The 22,112-nt window shown below is 39.3% G+C and overlaps 1 protein-coding gene across 4 annotated transcripts; it reads right to left on the minus strand.

The window, feature by feature from the left end:
* Positions 1–1,072: 1,072 nt before the first annotated feature.
* Positions 1,073–18,067, minus strand: HELB (DNA helicase B). Of its 4 annotated transcripts, XR_008463572.1 has the most exons (14): positions 17,808–18,067; positions 16,188–16,562; positions 13,447–13,673; positions 11,207–12,079; positions 10,004–10,175; positions 9,058–9,199; positions 7,961–8,091; positions 6,822–6,906; positions 5,298–5,357; positions 4,504–4,705; positions 3,536–3,670; positions 2,842–3,285; positions 2,197–2,361; positions 1,073–1,148 (listed from the first exon to the last, which is right to left on the minus strand). XR_008463572.1 is itself a non-coding variant. In XM_054184189.1 (13 exons), the coding sequence occupies exons 1-13, from the start codon at positions 18,010–18,012 to the stop codon at positions 2,272–2,274; spliced, it is 3,141 nt and encodes a 1,046-aa protein (XP_054040164.1). In that variant the 5' UTR covers positions 18,013–18,067; the 3' UTR covers positions 1,182–2,271. The 4 variants fall into 4 exon arrangements, 3 of the variants coding, with proteins under 3 accessions (XP_054040164.1, XP_054040369.1, XP_054040286.1); XM_054184189.1 differs by lacking the exon at positions 1,073–1,148 and having other exon boundaries at positions 1,182–2,361; XM_054184394.1 differs by lacking the exon at positions 1,073–1,148 and having other exon boundaries at positions 1,182–2,361; positions 11,207–11,413; positions 17,808–18,066.
* Positions 18,068–22,112: the final 4,045 nt, after the last annotated feature.

The following is a 22,112-nucleotide window of genomic DNA, read 5'->3' on the forward strand; positions in this document are numbered from 1 at the left end:
ATTCTTCATTAAGTCGAGTCATTCCATTCTAAACAATCTAGCATTAGCAAGAGTAAGAAAAGTGGTAAGGGCCCTTCCCCTCCCTCCCCCCGCCAATAAGAAACTGGGGAGATGTTTTAAACATGATTTAAATGTTCTTCTCCCTTCCTCAGCAGCTGCTGTTTGAGGGAAAAGCACAGAATTAACCTCTGCTAACAGTGGTGTCCAGGTTACGTGGTTTTTAAAACCATCTTATCAGAAAGGAACAAGGAAGAGTGGAATGCCGCACCGGGTTTTCTTGTGACATGGCTAGATCTGTGATTTTTGGGGACCTTTATTCTGCTGGGAGGAAGCGTGTGCTCTTCAGACAAAGGAGGGTTTAGATGTTTTAACAAAATGGTTGGAGGAAGCTGCAGGATGGGGTGAACGTTACTCCCCCACTTCAGTAAATTTTGTTAGACATACATTATTCCCTACGCAATGAAATATTAAAGGGTATCTCTTGCAACCTGTGGGGATTTTTAAGCAGACTTTTTTAGTGGAGGATTACTGACAAGAGTAAAACTGAAATCAGTTCAGACAAATTAGAAACATTTTAAAAGAAAATGGCTTTTTTTTAAACTATGTCAGTAGAAGATTGCTACAAAAGCTCTTTAATGACCCATAAACCTGTAAACGTGTACTGTCACACATAAGCTTTTTAAGTCAAACAATTTCTTGAAGGGACAAAAGTCCCATTTAATAGGCTTTGTTTTCAGCCTTCTTTATGATAAAACATTACCCCCTGCAACCCATTTTTAGAATTTAAAATTGTAAATATATTTTACAAACACATCACACAAATTCTCTCCTCTCCCCTCTCCCCCCAAGCAATAAAATACTGCCAGTTGCTTTATATGCTCACCAGCAGCTGCTTTGGTTTATTCCGGTATTCAAGTTGTTATTGGTAATTATTGTTATTGGTGAATATAAAGATACTGGATTTGTACATTTGTAGAGTCTCGATATCTAAGCAATCACCTTACAGAGTTGTTTCTGGTCAATTTAAACTGTTTAACTGTATCCCTGTCGCTGTTTCCAGTACATGACCAAGCTCACCTGCCCTGCACACACAAGTAGCTCGGATTTCTATTTCAGCACTGCCAGAAAGGTCAGAATGACATTCAATGCTGAATCATGTAAAAAAAATAAAATAAAAAAAATGTTCATGAGTCACTTAAATATGTATTTTTATTTGTAACAAATAAGTATTAAACTGTAAAGTATTTTTGTACAAATTTAATACTTTAATAGCATGATATTTATCGTCTATGTTATGTTTTTTGAAATTCAAACTGTTGCAAATATTTGTATGGAAAAACTGTATAAATTGAAATAAACAGTGATTTAAAGACATTAAAAATGAGGTAGCATTTTCCTACTTTATATTTTTTCCCACAGTGTTAGCAAAAAAAAAAAAAAAACCCAAAACCCATGTTTCTATTTGTGGATGTGTGGTGGTACTTTTTTTTTTATACACACATACTGCAGGAAAAAAAATGTTGAAAGCAAGCAAGCTGTCCAAATTTTAGTACAATTTATCTGAAGTTTGAATAAACATTCATCTTACTAAACTCAAAAATTACAATGCAGCAAGTCACATAGTGCACAGAAGTTGGAAGTGGAATGTTATTTGAACTCCCAACTTGGAATTTTGCTTTTCTTACCAAGACGATTATCAGCATGTACTCTTTCAGGTACAAAGTGGGAATAATTTCCTACATCATTCATTGCAACTTTCTTGTCCTATTTATCACAAGATTAAAACGAATAATCCATCAAAGCTTCATGCCCATAATTCTGCCACAGTGGAAAAATTTGAAGCCCCCTTTGTAAAATGGTTTTTGACTCAAGAGCAAACTGCAATTTTGGCACATCAGTAACAGCTTCTCATCGTTGCTGTAGCATGAAGAGATGGATAAATCTTGGTATGGATAGCTGGAACCTGTACGTCAAGAAATCCCCATGTATTTTTTAAGGGAACATCTGGATCCTGTTAAGACCTGTGAGTTCGTTCTTCACCAAAACAGAAGAACAATTTAATTTTTGATGGCCGACACACCAAGGAATCTCCTACTAAAAACAAATCACTGAAAATATAAAAGACTCGCTTTAAAACAAGCTGTTCTTCATAGAACATGTAAATGCAAGAAAGCCTTTGAAAAATCATCTGCGTACCCAGCTTCTCCGGTCCAAAAATCTTGCATGAAACAGGTTCAAGAAAGGTTCATAAAGGGGGGAGTTAATCGTTTGTTAGCTTTTGAAAAGCTTCCTAGGAGTTGGTTGTCCCAAAGTTAGATTCTTAAGTCTGGAAGAGCCAAGTGGGGAATCTTCTACTGTTTTCTGTCAAAACAAAATGAAAAATGTTCCCAAAGTTTAAACCATAACTAAAATACAGTAACCTCTTCAATAAAAGCTCTTTCCCCCATGACAGCTCTTAGAAATTAGATGTAATGAAAAAAACGTTAAGCATGTTTGACTGTATAAAAATGTATCTACTTCAATGATAAAATTATATGTAAATGTTTGACAGCAGTTCAGCTCCTGTGCACAAAGAAGAAGCTGACAGAGGCTAAGCTAGCCAACAGACCACTGCCACGAGTAACGAGATGTATACGTTTACTAGTACTGACGCTGTAACTTATTTTTTCCCCTATTAGTCATGTATTACTCTGGGAAAACAGCCGCCAAACTTGACTGCTTCACCAACATCTTGAAAATTATTAAATAAGTAAAACAATCCTAACAGTATCTAGATGACTGCCGGCGGTGAAAGAGAGTGCGGAAGTTTGTTTTAAATTTTCTCAGAAAGGAGATACTTACAGAGGGTATTTTCTGAGCGTCCTTGGAATTCTCTGCAAGACTCCGTTGTCTTTTGGATGGACTTTGCTGAAAATTGCCTGCCTGCTCTTTATTGAGATGTGCTGACCTCTCCTGTTTAATCAAGCCAGTTAGAGGTTCAGGTGGGTCAGGAGCACCTTGAGTTACGGAAACAGACAGAGTCTCAACCTCTTGACTTTGACAGCTTTTCGTCAGGGAAGAAGTTTGTTTGGGACAGTTGCTTGTTTCTGAAATGGCTTCTCTCAAAAATCTCTGTAAGCGGGTTTTTCGGGGCATGTTCTTGTTAGTGACCGCTCTCCTGAGGTGCATCTCTTCAGCTATAACATAGACACGGCAGCGTCCTCTGGTCACGGCCGTGTACACGTGCTGCCAGTGCTGACGGCCAGGATTGCCAACCACGTAGACAACAGTTTTTTCCTCAGAACCCTGAAATATGTTTAAGAACGTCTTGTTCAGTTAAGATCTCCAGTAAGCAATTTTAAAAAAAAGACAGCTTGTAAGAATAAGGAAGTTGGAGACAACTGGGGACACTCTCAAAAGTATCTTCTATGCTGCATTCAAGGAATTTTCGTTTCAAGAGAGCTTCTGACGCTTTCACATGGAAATACAGCGCATTGGCAAGATAAAGCCATGAGAAAGTTCTATCAGCTCAGAGCGGCTTTGCTTTTTTTTTTACCTGAAATGTGTGGATAGTTCTGGCCCATGCATGTTTTATATGACACAGCTTCTTCAGTGCCTTATACCTCACAGTGAAAGTGGAGCCGTACGTGCTGCTGATGGTCAATAAGCGCTGTTTATCAATTTCTACATCCTAAAGAAAGAGAACACTCAGCAGTAAGCTCATATCAGCAGTTTGATCAATGTCTCATACATCTGCGTGTGTCCATATCCTAGCTTTCCCTGAAATTACAATAGCTGCAATGTCAACCGGGTGAAACAGTTTCAGAAGACACTACGCCCAAAAGATAGTTATCTTTCACCGACCACCTTCAAGGAAAATAGTTTCAGTGTACAGGGCCTACCCCAACTCCTTCTGTTTAGTAAGAAAAATGCTGAGAGAGGCAGTTTTAATCCCCAGAAAACATAGATTGTCCTAGGATACAGTGAAATATGCCAGTGAGGCCCTTTAACAATTTGTTGCCACATGCGGGGAAGAGCTTACTGTCTCCCACCAGCCCTGCACCGTCCCCCTTGCCCACGCACTCACTGGACCCTCAGCTGCGTGAGCTCAACTCACTGAACCCAGCAGAAAAATACAGCAGGGGTTTGTTGCTGTATTTTTTGGCCAGCTTAGTTTTCTGCCAGGGGAGAGCTCAAGCTGTAATGTTAGTTTTATTCTTAAGACTATGTTTTGACCTATATCCAAAATACAATACATTTGAGATTTACAGAATGTATTCACGCTGGACAGGACGAGACCAACTGAAACACATTTTACAAAAACACCCAGAGATTATATTTTTTTAATTCTCTATTGTGAGTCTACCTCTTTCTTGCCTTTCATGTGATAGTTTAGCAGAAGAATTAAGTATATATTATAGACTAAAATTTTAAAGTGTGCATTGTTTTGTTCTGGGGATTCAACAAGTACTGAATCGGTTACCACTGCAGTTTCTTGTGCAAGTTCTTGCAGCAATGACTTACTCCTGTTATGAAAAATATATCTCCATTGCACAGTCGTTTCTCCTCAGCAGTCTCTGAAGTGAGGGAGGTTTGTCCACTTTTGCATTCATGGCAATTAGGACCCTTTCCTAAACCACGGTCTGGCAAAAGATCCTTGAGATACGTATTCCGCATGCAGGAAATCTTGTCATCAATTCGAAATAAAAGATGGTTTTTATGGTCTCTAGGTCAGACAAAGAAAAAGGGAGAAATGTATTTACAAATACGCGTTCACCATCGCTCAGTATTTCTTCTCTTTCCCCTCTCTATACTTGGGCCAGCTTAAAAGCCTTAGTAAAATTCAAAACAGTGAAGACAACTCACATGTAAAAGGTGTTTCTGGAACTTTTGTAAAACCTTTTGGTAAAAAAAAAAGTAATATGGAGTAGCACCAAAATCCTGCTTACAAAAATCTATTACAACAATCTATTCAGAAATCATACAGTGACAAAAAAATAATTAACCTTGAGGGTTTTTTCAAGTTGCTTTTATGTCAATTTTACATATTCTGCAGTAACTCAAAATCTTGGAATTCACATAATGGCAATTTAAATGAAAGGCAAATGCTTATTTTATGTTATCTCTGTTCACAATCCAGGATGAGATGAAAGGACCCATCAAAGATAGATTATTGTATAAACAATTTCCGACATAAATAACCAGATCTAGATGAAATATTAAGTTTTAAAATTTTATTTTAGACTGTTGACCTGGTTGTAACACTTTTAAAAGCACAGGGAGATTGTTCACAGGAAAACTGCAAACCACTGGCTTACCTGGTTACGTGATTTGAATAGTGTTGGCAACAAAGTTCATTTATCAGATCGCAGTCTTGCCTAGATCACAGTAAACAAGAACATGAACAAAATCATGATGTACTTAACAAATACAAAGCATACAACAACGACATGCAATGTCACATTAGCATTTAATCAAAAAACAATGGAAAAAGCCCATCTTAGCTATGACGATCTTCTACCAACAATTAAAAACAATCGCTGATGCAGAGTTTAGAGGGTACAACAGTAAAGGAACATTTTTGTCCAAATAAGACACCAAGTAAGGCAAGGATGTTTGCGATTCATACCTAGATTTGATTCTAAGAGAAAGAACAAAACTAAAGAAAAACTAAAGCCTCGATGTATTATTTCCTGCCTGTGGATGTATTAAAAATAGACTGAAGATTTATTTGCTTCCTGAAGACACTTTTAAACGCAGATTAAGTACCTATAAAATATAATCCAGAATAATCTTATATGGAAATCATTAATAACAGTATTGTACCTGAATGCAGACTGGAGAAAAAAAAATTCATTTCAGAGTTACTCAGCATTCACAACAAACAGGTAAACTAGCTAAAATTTATAAATCCCATATTTACACACTAGTAACCTGTAAATAGTGGGTGTTTTTTAATTGCTGAGAAAAGGTTCTTCACAAATAGAAGTGGAAGAGGTCTTCCTGGAGTACCCTTTTGAGCAGAAGTGCAAGTTTATGGACTATTGGTACTACTGACATTACATTCATCCCTTCGCTGTTTCTGTGAGGCCATCCATAGTATTCACGCTCCTGTGACAGTTCACATTATCAGTGATTACTAAACTTTGCAATCTTTCTTGAAAGTGTGTTAGAGCCCTGCACACACACCCCTTCTTAAATGACCAGTATTGTGCTTCCAAATATCCACGCTGCAGGCACTCGCCACTGCCCAGCAGGAACACTAAGGCACATCAGATTATATGACTAAATCTGGCCCTCATCCCACAATCAAAATGCGAGTATCTTCTGACATTTGGTCCATGTCCACCTGTGACAGAAGCATGCAGAGACAGTAGGCCAGGTGTTCCGCCCCGCACCCTGGAATTCACCTCTGCCACGATGTCTGAACACGGACATTACTTTGTATTTTGCGGGTTCCTCTTGCAGTCAAGCCCTCGCCTTTCGTTGCTGGAGAACACTGCGCTGTTAGCAAACGCCAGAGCACAGGCTCTCAGAGAATCTACTACAAAAACTGTTTATGTCCATGCTTTGTTTCTTTACCATAAATAGTACAGATGAACATGAATACAAATGCAGAAATCATGGTGCAAAATAACATTAAGCTTACAGAAAAACGAAGCAAGTCTCTACAGAGAGACTGAGGGCAACCAGAAGGCACAGGAAAAGACACCTGGCCTGTTGTTCTCTCTAGTAATTTTACGGTATTGCCACTAGTCTCTCCAACTCAACACACCCAGCTATTTTTAGATCGTAGCTACTAGCAAGGATTTTTTTCAATGTCTGCCTGCTTGCTCCATTACCTTCTGAAAGCAATGAACTGTGATTGTTTGGCATCCTGCAATCCTGGTCCTTTTTTAAGTAAAGTCCTTATGGCAGTTTGCAAATCTGATTTAGAAGACATAAAAGGTAAGGCATAAAAATATGAAGAACAAACAATTTAAGAAAGAAAAACATAATTCAATATGAAATTGCCTTTGCTTATTTCTTGCTTCAATGACATTTCAACTTGTTTAAAACAAAAACCCCAAAACAAACAAAAAAATCCCAAATACACTTCCCCCCCCCGAAAAAAAGACTCCCACATCACAAAACACCCACATATATATAATCCCCCCAAAAAGTATCATGCAGTTACCCCACTGTTAAAATCTGACAAACAAGAGCGATGTGGAAGGTGACAAAGTCTTATTCCTGTGTTAGAAGAGCTGCATAGAGCATATCTCATGCAAAATACGGTTTTGATACTGTACATTAAAGAGGTATGGAGAGAACATTTTTAAGCCACAGACCTATACATTTGGATTTCACAGAAGAAATCCATTTTTAGTATTCTGTTTGCTAAGTTACTATAGTAAGATAAGGTGATAATATTTGCTCTATTTTTTTTCCCCCCACATTCCCCTTGAAGCTTTTTGATGCATATAAAGTAGAGGCCACTCAATCCACTTATCCAATAACGGTCAAAAAAACCAAAAACAATGGCCAAACCCTGACCCTAAAACATTTTGAAAGAAATTCTGGTGTCCCCTCTGCTTTAATTTTCCTAACTTGTTTCTAGAGTCGTTAGAGCACGTTCCTGTCCCAACACACCATCCTGTTACAGTTGCTGTTTACTCAAATGATTCACCTCTGGAGATTTTAATCTTTTAAGGTTTGACAGCCCCCGCTACAACATAAAAAGACAATCACATTTGATTACACTGGTGGAAGTTGTATCACCCCCATTTCAAAAGCTGACTGGTGAGCTGAAGCTCTACATCATATTCTTTGCACTGACAGGTCCTGCTGCGTGCACTTACACTAAACTATGAGTCTAGCATGTAAATTTATACCACAAACAAAACCAAACTAAAATATTCCCAAAATGTTAGTTCCAGCCAAACAGTCTATGCTTTACCAAAGGGAAAGTCAAGATCACAAACTGACTGTACACACGTACTGTCACAACCCCCGCCAGCAGGCAAAGCAATAAGAATGAATTTCTTCTCCGGGCTTGGCATTGTCATTTCCTCATTCCAATCAGAAACTTTCAGCACCTCATCAAATTCAGGAAGCTTCCGATGAGAGATTCTTGACCAGAGAAGGGGAAGGAAAACAGAAAAGAAAAATTACTTCCAGTTAAAGGATTCCAGTGTATTGTCTGCATCAGCCTGAAGTTCACCATTTATAAATTTTGGTCAGCTACACTACATACACCACAAACTCTTTCTTCTGAGCATAACTTAATTTCACATTTAAAAATTGATAATTTATTCTCTAAGCCCTTTAGTACTGAGTAGATACTTGGTATTACCCATACAGTTCTTCTCACGGGAGCAGACTGGAGTAACACAGAAGTGTTACCCTCCCAGAGAAAAGACAGAGTGTTTATAAAACGCTTGTAGTTCTGGACGTTTCACAAACGTTCAGAATACTCTCAAATTCCAATCAACAACAAAAGGTCTTGGACACTCAGACCTAGGTGATGTTGTTTCAGGTTTAAAAAATAAATAATTCACTGACAGTAAACTGGATTATTTCTAGACTGAACATAATACAAATGCTGGAAACATGAAGAAGTTCTAGGTATTAATGAGCAAAAAATATAAAGAAACTACGATTTAATGGCCCTTGACATCTAAACTCTCAATGTAATTCAAATTGGTTTAGCTGCTGCCACACTTACCAGCAACATCTTTAAAACTTCCTTTTCAGAGAAGCAATTGTAAGTCATTTCAAAAGGCATAAAGTGATTTCTGCATGCACAAGTCATTTGAAAACAACAGAGATTATTTGATAGTGAAATACGTCCCATAAAATTCAAGAGTATTCCAGCACACACATTTTTTTGTCCAATACATATACTCCTGGAAAAATGGGGGGTGGGGTGGTGTTGTTGGTTTGGGGGGTTGTTTTTTTCTTTTTAAAACCAGCATTACTGATTTTTAACAAGAAACTGTAACGGAAGCAGAGTTAAATCTGGACGTATTACTATTTTTCAGGTAAAGGACCAGGCCTACTACAAGAATGCTTCTTATGTACAAAACAGAATCCTACCTTGTTGCATTATCTACAATTAGCTGCGATTCAGCTCTGTGATTAGTTCGCAGTTCCACAGAAAAGCCTCTTGATTTTAGACCCTCAAAGATATCAGCTAACATGTTTCCTGGCTCTATGCTCGGTAGCTGTCTAGTATCACCTAAACAGAATGCAAATTACTATATGTGAGAAGCAATAACAGAATATCTGTTAAAAGCTGTCTTGAAAAAAAAAAAACACAGGAATTAATAAATACTCAACCCACCACACAGTAACATGCTTCCTCAATACAATTCACGCAAAATGAAACCGTCAACAATCTAAGAAACTTTGGGGAATCAGACTGTAGCATAGTTTAAGTTTTTCATTTTCCTCACTCAGTAATGCTTTACTAGCAGGTACAAATCACTGTATGATGAACACCGACAGTGATCGCATCTTAGTCAAACACATTTTGAAAGTTACATATGTAAAAATGAATGCCATAAATGGCATCCCAGAAAGCAAACCTCTGAGAAAGCAGAAAATTTTGATTTTACACTTGTTTTCCTTTCCGAATGAAAAGAAGATGATCTTAAACATTAAAACATCATGAAACTTCCCTTCTAACATTTGATTAGTAGGCTAACTCTAGCTTCTTTAAGGAAATCAGAAAAGTTTTCTAGTTGCAAGATGTAATAAACTACTACATGGAAGTCATAATACTTCCAGAATCAGACAAACCACTGCTAAGCAGAGAACAGAGATACGATACTTTCATACTGACAGTTGAGATGGAAAACTCTTGAAGAGCCCAGTCTATCTCATCTGACCTTACAAATAAGCAGAAATATCCAAGTACAGAACAATGTAACATTCTGGGGTTTTTAAGAGACTCAGTGAAACTAGTGGCAGTTCTGATACTTATACTGTATATTGCATATCACTAAATATTGTACAGTACTAATTTTTTTGTTTCACTTACCTAGAATAATAAGTTTGGCAAGCTGAGCATGCTCACACAAGAGCTTTAAAACTAAACTAAGAACATGTACAGACACCAAACTTCCTTCATCCACAATCAGAACCGTCACAGTAGAAAACTTCCATGGCTGTACTTGTTCACTCTGCCTCCACGATTTAAAACTATAGATGACCTAGGAACAAATTGAAATAAATCAAGCTCTGACACTAATCAATTGTCTTATAAAGGTGTCTGGAGTGTGGTACCTTCCAATGCTGTATTTAGAGTTATTATCTGAGATTTTGAACTTACACCCAAAAAGGCTCAGAAGACTCAACTGCTCAGTCTTATTCTCCTCCTTTGTGAATACGTTTCTAGCTGAGATTATCAACACTTACTTAAATAAAAGCACAGAAATGCATCCTTTTTTTTCTGCAGGAACCCTGAAGGATATCAGGTCAGCCATTAGGTTGCTCAGTAACAGGAACACCTCCTACTACAACTTGCTGGCATTAATAAATCCCCAGCATTGCATGGGGAAGGGGAACAGGCAACTATCTAGTCCTCAAAGATAGAAGAAGCCCACAGTACTTTCTATGTTATTATAATTTTGATTTATACAGGTTATTCCACAAATTCCAACATTTTCTTCGCACCTTCCACTACCTAGGACAACAGAGACTTGACCTAAGTTTCTTAACTAAGAGATTGCTTTTTACTTTTTTCTTAAAAACATTGCACCATATTTATCAGCAATTAAGAAAACACTGTGAATAAAATTTATTCCATTATTCAACCCCAGTCTACTGATCTTTTCATGTATGTGCAGGTATCAGTATGATTGCTAGGCAACAGGACACTAGAAAACAGTTCTGCCATCTAGAAAGTACTTCCACTCTTAACTAAATAAAAACAAACAAACAAAACCAACAAAAAAACAGCTGAGAAGCTAAAAAGACCAGATGCCCTAGAAAGGCACAAATTTGAGATGTGTCTAAGTAGGAAAAAAACCCCCAAAGTTACAGCAAATATTTCAAATTATTGATTTATGATTCCCCAAAATGTAACATTGACTTTCAAATGCTGACAAGCTATACCTAAGCATTAACATTAATAGCTACAATAGGAAAGTTCAATAACAATCGGTTTTTTTTCAAAGAATGGACAGTGCCAAAAGGTCTTTCAGAACACAATTTAAAAATAAATAAATAAATAAATCCTTACCTGATGCAGTGTATACGCAGGAAGCTTAGTTTTTTCACTCAAAAGGCTTGCCGCCCTCCCTGTAGGTGCAGTAAATAGTACATTCAACATTTTTTTTGTGTACATCTTCTCTGACTCCCAATGATCATCAAAGGCATTCCATTCCTCAGACGCATCTAGATCTTCTTCAAAGTCCTTAGAAGCAGCTTCCACTTCTTTTTCCATCTGCTTTAAGTGACGAAAAAGGCAGCTAACTATTGTGCTCTTCCCACAGCCTCCTTTTCCACTTATGATTGTGACAGGATTAGAACAAATCTTTTCCACGGCAATTGCTTGATCTAAGTCTACCTCTGCTTTACTTTGGGTACCAGACATAGACCCCACTTCCTCTTCATGAAAGTGATTTTCACAGTTATGATCGTCCAGATTATTTTCCTTCAGATGTTCCATTTCGTGAGCCTGGGTAACATTCATTTCGTTATCTGCCACTTCTCTTGATGTTTGAGAAATATTAAGTATCTTTCTAACATCAACATCCAGTTGCCATGAATGGTTTGACAGAAGGTCACCTATATACATTGCAATGTCTTTTTCAGATTTGTAAAGATGAGGCAGAAACACTAGTTTTTTCTCCCTAATCACTATGTTCTGATGTTTCAAAAATTCAAGAGATTGCCAAGCATGCTCAATGGACATATCTTTAGATACAAAACGAGCTAATTCATCTTGATCTTCGTAAGTGTGTCCCATTTCTCTACACTTTTTCTTGAGTTGATCATACAGAATTAATGCATTCTTCTGCAGTTCAGGAATCTTCCAGAGGAGATGTTTGCACTGACAGAAGGCTGCCCATGTTGCCTCACAGTAAGAAAGATTCAGTTCCCTATATGTAATCTTCTCCCCAGAAAGAATAAAAGCAAACATATATTTATTTCAGAAGATGTTAGCCTCTTGCTGGATAACATTCCTCCTAGTAAATACAAATGGCAATTAAGAGGGTGGAAGTCTGCAAAAAATTACGTATTTTTCATAATGTATGAAGTTGTTATGCTTTTCAAGATATTTGAAAGCAAGATATTTAAAAGTAAGATAGAATGATAATTCCTCTCAGTCACCCTTCTGTATAAAATGGAAAGTTTAAAAATCAAAATCCCGGTGCAGAAATTGGGTATTAAGGAGAACTTGTGCACATCTAATGAGCACAATTTCAAATAAAGGCACAAAAAAAAAAAAATGCAGAAACAGAGCATAGGAAAGGCATTAGCCAGAATACTGTACCAAATTCCGAACATGCTACTTCAAGAAATATACAACCTTTACAGAGACTACTGCAACATAGTGAAAGACTGAGATGTGCAAAAAAGATAAATTATTCAGAAAAAGAAAAAATGAATTGGACTTGCTGAGCCTTAAGAGAAAAAGCTCAAGAGAGTCTTCCAGCAATAAAAAAACTGCAGTGATATGCAGATCCTTGGTACAAGAAACAAGAGAGCAGCAAGTCTATATTGCATCAAGGAATAGTCAAATTGGACATCAGGAAAAGCTTTTTAAAGGAAAAGATGCGAAATAGTGGAATACATTGGCTAGCCTGCTAAATCTCAGAAACTGGAGGTCTTCAAGACAAGTCAGAACATCTGTCAGTAAAAGCAGTCAGGGGCTGATGCAGAGGGATTAACTAATCATGTTTCTGAACTACTAAACTACAGCTCAGGTCCAGGAGCGCTCAGGTGAGGTGCAGCAGCGAAGTCTCAGAGCAAGTGTAGCAAAGGAGAACAGGAAGGTAAGCAGCAACCACCAACCCCATTATAAAACAGGGGAACCACGAGACCAGACGACCTCTTACAGAGTAACTTATCTATCTTGCTGTGAAAACACAGATACTGTCCCATGTATTAAGAACAGAAAATCTCATTTGCCAGTATAAAACTGAACAAGACAACTGAGGGTTTTAAATTAGATTTCTTACTTTTGGCCCAATTACCTCAAGTATTTAATTTTCTGTTCCTTGTAGAAAAGACTAAACAAACGGTTGTAACAAAACTACTTTTAAAATCTTTTGAGATTAAGTTATTGTAGACCAACTGGAAGAAAAACCCTTTGCTAAAACCGAGTCCAGCACATCATCCATTTCCAAATGAACTAAGCTTACCTCCTACAAATGGCCAGTTAATAAACTGAATGTAACTGAAACAGCACTGTACTCCAATGAAGCTCAAACGTAACAAACACCACATTTTTTTACCCTGCTCAACATTACTTACCCTGCTGAATCCAAGTTTCCATGGCTCATTCTTTAACATCTCATCCAATTTTGTTAGCATCTTGTCTTGAAAATGTACTTCCTCACCATCCGTACCATTGCTTTCTTCAGTCTTTCTTTGCCAACACACCATATCCAACAGACAGCAAAAATGGCGTGGCAGAAGAATCGGCAAGAATTCCAATATCATCGGAAAAGCCAGAGCTACCAATACCGCCTTTCCTGTGACTGTACGCACCATAAACCAATAAAGTTTTAAGCAATATACAAAGATATTTGTAAAGGCAACTTAAACTGACTCTGGACATTATCCTTCTGGTTAGGCCTCCCCTACACCCAAAGCACCCCGAATTTCTTTCAGTTTCTTATTCTTTGTAATCCTTTTCAAATCCTTTTAAAGTCTGCTTTCCCCGAACTGCCTTGGGAAAAAATAATGTAAACAGATGACATAAAAACTGCAACTAAACATACTCACTTGGAAAATACGTATTATTCACTTGATTATTCTTATTATTCACTGCATACACAACAGCATTTTGTAGTAAATCAGTTCAGACCTCACCACACCTGGCCCTTACCTAGTTTTCATACAGATGTACAGAAGACCGTTTAAAATCCAAAATAAAAAAAAAAAGGCTTCTACATTTGTAGTATCAGATCAGTAGAGGAACTTCGGAAAACAGTGCTCTCCACTGGCTTTCTCAATGACCCCAAACTTAAGCTATCACTTTCCCTGTTTGGATCAGTCTTGGGATCTGCAAAAGGGGGATAATGAAATTGATTTGCTCTATAGCTTGCTTTAAAAAACAGATTTCAGTAGTGAAACAAATTTCAGAAGAAAGCGAAACTTTTAGAGGTTTTATCTCTTGGCAAGAAAAAAAACACACATGATTTTTAATTACGTGTTAAAGAAACTTTGTAATTCCAAATTTAAACCACTATTTTTTCCTCAGTTAAGTACTTTTTCTGATCACTGTCTTACCTACAGAAAGGTAAAGATGAAACCTTTTCACTTTAAAGCAAGTACTTAATTTACACGTAGAGAATCAACACACACTATTTCCACACAAAAATATAATGAAGGCTTGAAGAACAAACCGCTTGAGCCCACAACAATTAATGACAACCAAGAACAAATGACAATAGCCATCAATAGTAGCAACATACAGGGGTGTTGGTTATGGTTCCTATTCCCCAATGACAGAGAAAGAAGAAAGCTTAATTTGTAGCAAAGTAATTTAAGTTACGTATAATGAAAAATCCGCCAAATACAAGAACAGTGAACAGGATACCTAGGCACACTGTGCAACCTTCACCCCTAAAGATTCACGAACATACTGGACATGCCTCAATCAAAAGCGATCCATATATCTCATTAAAACTCAGGTAGCAAACTAGATCCGAGTTTCTACCACTATCAATTCCCATCCCTCTGTGGTCATGAAAGGATTTAAAGTCCGTAAACAGGGGTTAAGAACTTTTCTACCATTACAAAATCAGAACCAAAAGCCTGAAAGTCCATAGGACTCTGAAATTTTCCTCTCTTTACACGGGTGACTTGGAGTAAAGTCAGCTCAAGTCTAGCACAAACTTTGAACTCTCCTGTTAAGACACGATTTGACCTCCAAAGTAGTCACCTTCATCTTTTGACCTGACACTGCCCAGTAAACCATATACTGGAAGACTTCATTTGCTTGCATATAACAGTAGATAGACCCAACCTGTCTGTACAGGTTCAGCTGTGGCTGAATTTAAAAGACCTCCTCCAATTCAGAGTACTGAGTCCCACGGCACTGACATCTAAGTGGCTCTGTACAGCACCAACCCAGGCCTGCCTATGCCCACATCAGGAACATGGTATAAGGGAAACGGATCATTGGGGCAAAACAAGACAGCCAATGCTAAAGACACATCTCAGCCATCTTGACTTTCTGCATTTCAGTGTTTTGCTTCAGACCAGCTACAGTCTGGTCCCACAGACTGAATGCCCATTAGGGGTTGGAGTACCTTAGGTGTGCAACTGGAATGCATCTTTTGGGTTTCATCCAGCAGCAATACCCTCAATAGTCTCAGAGACTACAACACAATGGGGACAAGAGGGATGTTTGCTTCAAAAGCACACTCCTGATCCAATCTCTAACACTCATGTAGTCACACTAACATAGTGCACAACAGGATCCTCAGCAGTCCTGAACTATCTCCACCTGGGGACACTCCAGTGTTTCCACACTGCACTCCGCAGCCATACCAATCTGCTGATGGGCAGGATTCAAATACACTTAGATAGCCTATTTAGTGCAGCTGATCTGGACTACACTGAGCTCATTTGCTATTCCCCTGCACTACAAAGAAGTGGCTTAAGTATTTCTGAACATGTATTTGTCCTAAAAAGCCATAACACCCCATTTAAGCAGTGCTGAACCCATTTCTTAATAAGCCTTGTTATATCTGAATAACTACAGCAAGCCAGCACCAGCATCTTCGCACCCCTAGCACAGACAATTTTACTTAGTAAGCCTATGGAATTCAGCAAAGTCCTTATGTGTTTCTAACTGTACGCCTATCTTTAACAGGTCAGCTGTCCCACTGTCCGCAAATTAAAAAAAAAAAAAAAGAAGAATCTTTGCATGTTCAAAATTCATTTGAATAGGCACTTCATAAGAAGACATGTTAGCTTGAACACAGTATGAGACCGAACTCATTAGCTTATAAAACAAGCAAAATAGCATAGGATATACCTACATGATTTCAAAACATAGTAGAAGATGTCATAATCCTTGGTGTCTCTTTGTTTCTCCCCTGTCTGTAAGCGTGAAACTTGGAACTGTTTTAGTTTTTCTTCAAGATTTCTAAAACTCAGCATAGAGTCTGTAGGAAGCCAAGTAAAAAACTTTTCTCTAAAATCCTCAGGAACAGCACATTCCTTAAGAAAGAGTGAAAAGACTTGTCGGTTGTTTTCTTCTATATCGGTCCGCAGAAAATATGATGGATATCCTTGCACAAAGTACTTCGACCCCATTTTTTTAACTTTAACATTAACTCTCCACCAAGGGTCAACTAATGGAAAACGTCCAACTACTTCATACTCCTTTCTGGAGTTGTCTTCTTGTATAACAACTGAATCATTAAAAAGAAAAACAAAACCATCGTTAATCAATAGTCATAAAGATTAAAAGTTTGGTTTGATTAAGAGTTTTGTTTGTTCAAAGCTTATTTTTGTCTTTTCTATGAGTTTCGGTAGTAAAAGTAAAGCAGGGGTTTTCATAAACTTCCTGATGCCAGTCTTTCCAGTAGCATTTAAAAACGAAAGCAAAAGCAACCACAGAAACACTGATTCTGTAAGTGTAAGAACTACAAAATTAAACTTGTGTATGAATATTTATTAAGCCTATTAAACACATTGGCATATGGTTTAGTATTACACCATTTATGCCAAGTCAAGTTTGCAATTCAATTTTAAACAGTTTTGCCACAAAGTACGGCATCACGGCACCTGCATCCTCTTCAGATACATTTGCATCTCAACTGAAACCACCAAAATTATAACCAACTAATATAATAAACTCTCAACATTTTGTATGACCTAGTTTGCCTCCTCTTTCCATCCTCATTCCCTCACAAAAATTAATACACCATTCCTTGATCCGCAACCGGGGACTAAATGCTACGACCAGAAAAAAGCAAGCACCTATGTTTAACAGGACCTCTTTCTCACCAAACCAGAGTACCAGGAGCTCTTTGGTCTATAGCAACTTGTCAATTTATTTTCCCCTTGTTACCCAGCTCAATGTAGGCATTTTTAACACAAGGCTTGGATAAAATATTATGGCTAGGCAGAGTATTTTTCTCCAATGTCACCTGCTTTTCTTAGTACTAAATAGAACATAAGGGATCATTAATATCATGTATCAATGCTCTCACATGTCATAAAAAGAGAAAAAAAGAATGTATTTTTTGTCTAAAGTTAACTTGATTGGAAAAACTTTGTTTCCTTACTGTTGCATACATGGCCATACAAAAGGCCAAATTACACGACACTTCTACGGCCTGTGCAAGATTTATCACCTACTTCGGATCACTCTCCCTTTAGTGGTTATCAGCCCAGTAACCGGGGAAGGAGCGAGTTTCGGTATGACTGACGCTTACACCAGCGAACAAGACCCTGCCGGGCCCTGGCGGGGAGGCGGCCGCCCGCCACAGCACCAAACCCTCGGCCCAGCCGCCTCTCCGCACCCTCCCGGCTCACTCGCTTCAAACGCAGCGCCCCGGGCCGAGCCCAAACCCGTCTCCGAGGGAGGCCGCGGGCAGGGGAGGGCTCCAAGGGCCGCCCGCCCGCCGCCCGGCTCCCCCGCCGCCCCTCACCGGCTCGGCGCGGGGGCGGCGCGGCCGCCAGCTCCGGCCCGGTAGCCTCCAGGAGCGCGGCCTCCGCCAACTGCGGCTCCTCCTCCGCCTCTTCCTCGGTCTCCTCCTCCTCCGAGCCCCCCGCCACGGCCACCCACCGCGGAGGCAGCAGCACCCCCCACAGCTCCACCACCGCCGCGGCGGGATTCCGGGCGGACCCCGCCATGCTGCCGCTAATGCGCTCCGCTCCGACCGCGGGATCCCTCCGCCCACCTCCTCCGCGCCCGGCCCTCCCACAGCCCCGCGCGTGACGCGGAGGGAGATGTCGAGCGGGACGTAGCGGTGGTGCGACAACTGCGAGGCGACGTGGCCACTGAGGGGTGGCGGGTGTCGCTCGTTGGGCCACTGCTGGTCGCCGGTGGTGGCCGCGGCCCCGCTCTCCCCTGAGGGGGCCGTGCCGCCTCTGGAGGTGCGGGCCCTACTGGCGGCTGGAGCCCGGCGGATGCGTTGCCGTGAGGTAACGGGTAATGGAGCCTGTGCAGAGAATGGGTAATTGCGGGGTGACCGCTCAGGGGTGGAAAAAACAGGCTGAGCCCTGACCCCCAGCTCTCGCCCCACCACCGTTGGTACTCGGACATTGGTGCCCTACTGCAGAAACAGTGCAGTTTTTAATAAATCGGCTGATAATTCTGTCTCTTTACCTGACCCCGCTCACAAAACCGTCAAATCATAAAATCAGGTTTCTGATATATCCTACTATATTTCACCTAGCTGTCCCCCCCAAGTCGTGCAATATTATATATAACTGTCAAATCATTTTCCAGGAGTTCCCACCACCCATACTTCCACAGATTGTAACCCAGGCAGTTCCCATAGCTGCTTAGTCTTCGCTTTTGTTTGACACTGCAGATCTTCGCCTTTTCTGAAACTTTACCATAAACAGTGGTTTCGTGTTTTTTTGCAGCTCATCAGTGAAAATACCAAGCCGTACTATTTTTGGTATCGATCTCTTCTGAAGTCCACCAGAAATCCTGCTATTTAGTGGTGAAAGCAAATATTTCTAGGATCTGTTTCAAACTGCTTTTCACTGGTTAGTGGTTAACAGACTAATCTTTGCCATGTTATTATGTAACTCTTTGTTCTTGACAAGTTGTCACATAGTTGTATTTCTGCATGTTCACTATCCTGTCAGCTAGTATGTGTTTTCATCAAAGAATTAAATCGAGTTTGTTTGATAAGGTTTGTTCTCTTCATTTTACCAATTCTTCTGTTTTCATCTGCCCCCCCTTTAATTTTTTAACTGTATTTTCTTCCGGTTTCTCCTTTGTTTCGCTTTGGACTGATGTCACGCTAATTAAACTGCAGGCCACTGTGGCTGTCTTGCTGACACTGCAGCGTTCTGGCACACAGGTTAAAGGAGAGGCAAAAGCAGTAGGTGCTCGTGCAAAGACTGGTGGTTTTGTACTCCAAAGTGCAATGTAGAAATGACTGATATTAGACTAAATAATGTCCCAGTCTAGACACAGCAGCAGATAGTTTGCCCAGCTTCTGAGAAGCTGTCAGCAGCATAGGCATACCTTTCAAAACGGTAGCAAAGGTTGTTTGTGCATATGTTTAGAAAAAGTTATATGTAATAAAATACATCAATATACAACATTTCCTTTTGATCTAAGCTAAAAGAGACCCGATCCTTTTTAATATTGTTTCATGACTGCTTCCATGGAACCTCTCCACCCACAGGACTACCCTACAAAGAGTAACGTTCTTTTTGCCACCTTCCTCACTACAAAACTGAGGGGCCTTCAGCGCAATCAGACACAGGAGCGTGGACTCTCCCTGTGTCCTGGTGTGGTTCTCTGCCACCTCTCTGTTTCTGGAAATACCTACGTTACTGTGTCAAGTAATATCTATAAAAAGACAGAGACATGTAAATACAATTTTTATGATTTTCAAAACCAGCTGAAGTCTCATACAAACAGTCTTGAAATAGTTCTTTTCAGTTCTTGTGTGAGTTAACTTTAAATAATGGTATTCTTTCTTCAGCCTAATTCACAGATAATGAAATAACTCCTTTACATGGCAGGCTGAAAACACATGGCCTATAAAAGGGAGACACGAGAGGGAAAGAGACATTCATGTTAATTTAAAAAATTTAAAGCATTAGCTTACTGAAGTGCTCAATGGTGTTATGCAGTGATACATTTGAATCAGTGCTTTAAGATACTTTTTTTTCTTATGAAACACCATTTCACATTTAACTGCGTATTTGTGTAAGTGAAATTGGATGTCTGAGCGCGCAAGTCTTATTCTGAAAATACAAACTTAATACTGTATTCAGCAAGCCTGACTCTGGAATTTCCTTATCCTTCTACAGTCTGTACTATGCATGCTGAGTTCCTGTGCAGTGTCCTACATTTCCATTCCTCTTTGTAATTACATTAAGGAAATACTCTCTTTTGTAAAGACTGAGGAACAGATATTGAGGGTTCAATGCATACTGATTATGAATGGCTTTTTGTGTGCCCAGCTTTAAATAGGTAGGCCTTGATTTTCGAAAATGTGACTATTTGCTGCTCAGGTGAAGTAAGGTCGGTTTTCTAGAGCTAGGTGGTTAAGCACTGAGAATAAGAGGATCCTTTTGAAAATTTGGGACTATACGATTTGCTCATCTCTACAGTGTAGACAAGTTTAACGTTCCCATCTTCTTGGTTCTCTTTCTTCCTTACACTCAATACTGCTACCCATGCAGTTAGAGAATAGCAGCTAAAGTACATCTTCAAATTTATGAAGTCAATGGTAAAATTGTTAACTCTAATGCAAGAAGGATTTCACCCATGAAAGTTATGTTAGAAAAGTGAAAAAAAAAATGAGCAGTTGTATGGATTTATAAATTTACAACAGATGTGCAAGAAAAGATTGTTAGGCATTAAAAAACAGATGAACACAAGGCCAGGAGATTCATTCAAAAATTACTCTGTCATGAAGGTTCTAAATCATAGCTTGAAAAATACTTTGAAATCTTAGATCAGCTTTGGGGACTGGCTTTTTCTCCATCATGTCTCACTTTAAATTCCACCCCAAAAGCCAAGAATATATAGTAAAAGGAAAACACGCTTTGACAACCCTATGATTTTACCTCCTAATGCATGGTAATATCACTGCCATGATAATTCGTGACTCTTAAGAGTATAATCTGACATGGCACTAAAGAAGTTGTTATTCTTCTGTCCATGGGGAAAAATCTATTTATAAATTTGAACTCAATACTGCTGCATTTATTGGGAAAAAAATACAAAGCTCTAAAAAGTAAATAGTCACAATGAACAAGGAGAGATCATTTGCGTTGTCTCTTACTGATTTGTATCCTGACAGACAGTAGCAAGTTTTCACTTAATAAAAAGTGTGCACATATAAATCTCCATCCTTTAAATGGGTATTTGAAATCCTACTGTGAAAGCAGTTTTCAGAACATTCTGGCAGGTACCATTTATACACTGAAGGGTTATATTAATGCCAGCCTCCACAATTAAACAAGACTTGCTACCTTCCTTAGTGTTGTCCCATGACAGACATCCCCTTTAAAGGGATGACTGGCAGCTCACCTTTGAATCTGACTAGGACTGGGGGGATCTCCCTGTCTCAAATTCGTTTGGATATTTATTGCTGACTGTGCTGGGATTCAAGAGATTCCTGTCTGCCAAACTCCAAAAGTAAGTCTGGGTTTGTCATGCAGAAGCGTCAACGGTAAGCCCTCAGCGCGTGAAAGTGGGTGAGGTATATAGCACATCAGGAGGCAGAAGTAGCAGAGAGAGGTTCAGACTTTCATTCCTCTCGAGACAGAAGGGTTTTGCTTTTCCGATGAGTTTTTAGGGTGCCACAGAGGAAACGTCTCCATAGCAATACTTTTGAGGAAGGGAAATTATGGGCAACAGCAGCCTAACCTGCCTGCCTCTTGAGATGCTATAGTCAAGCACTGGAGCCGAATGACAGAGAGCTATCCTTACTGCTCGTAATGAGCTTCCTGGAAGATGACATGAGGCCCAGGAGTTGTCAGCTACCACCAGCATGACCTAATACCGGAAGATGGCGATTGTGGAGGTCCAGGATCCCATAAACGGATGCCAACACAGGGAAGCTTTTGGAAAGTCGTGGCTAGTGAAAAGGGGCTGTAAATGCAGATAAATGAAAACTTACTTACCAGAGTTTCTCATATGAAATCTCTTCACTTATGGATGAGATTTCTACAGATAAGGCAGAAAGTGATAATTCCACAGACATTGTTTTTTCCCCAGACAATGAATTTCAGACGTCAAAACATGCCATGAA

Source organism: Rissa tridactyla, chromosome 1 (genome assembly GCF_028500815.1).
Source record: "Rissa tridactyla isolate bRisTri1 chromosome 1, bRisTri1.patW.cur.20221130, whole genome shotgun sequence".
Lineage (NCBI taxonomy): Eukaryota > Metazoa > Chordata > Aves > Charadriiformes > Laridae > Rissa > Rissa tridactyla.

Excerpts from the sequence above, each read along its gene's own strand:
- HELB (XM_054184189.1), bottom strand. The coding sequence starts at position 18,012 with ATGGCGGGGTCCGCCCGGAATCCCGCCGCGGCGGTGGTGGAGCTGTGG. Across the intron at positions 12,080-13,446 it reads GGAAACTTGGATTCAGCAGG|ATTACATATAGGGAACTGAA; the intron begins GTAAGTAATGTT and ends TCTGGGGAGAAG. Across the intron at positions 2,362-2,841 it reads ACGCTCAGAAAATACCCTCT|AAAACAGTAGAAGATTCCCC; the intron begins GTAAGTATCTCC and ends TTGTTTTGACAG.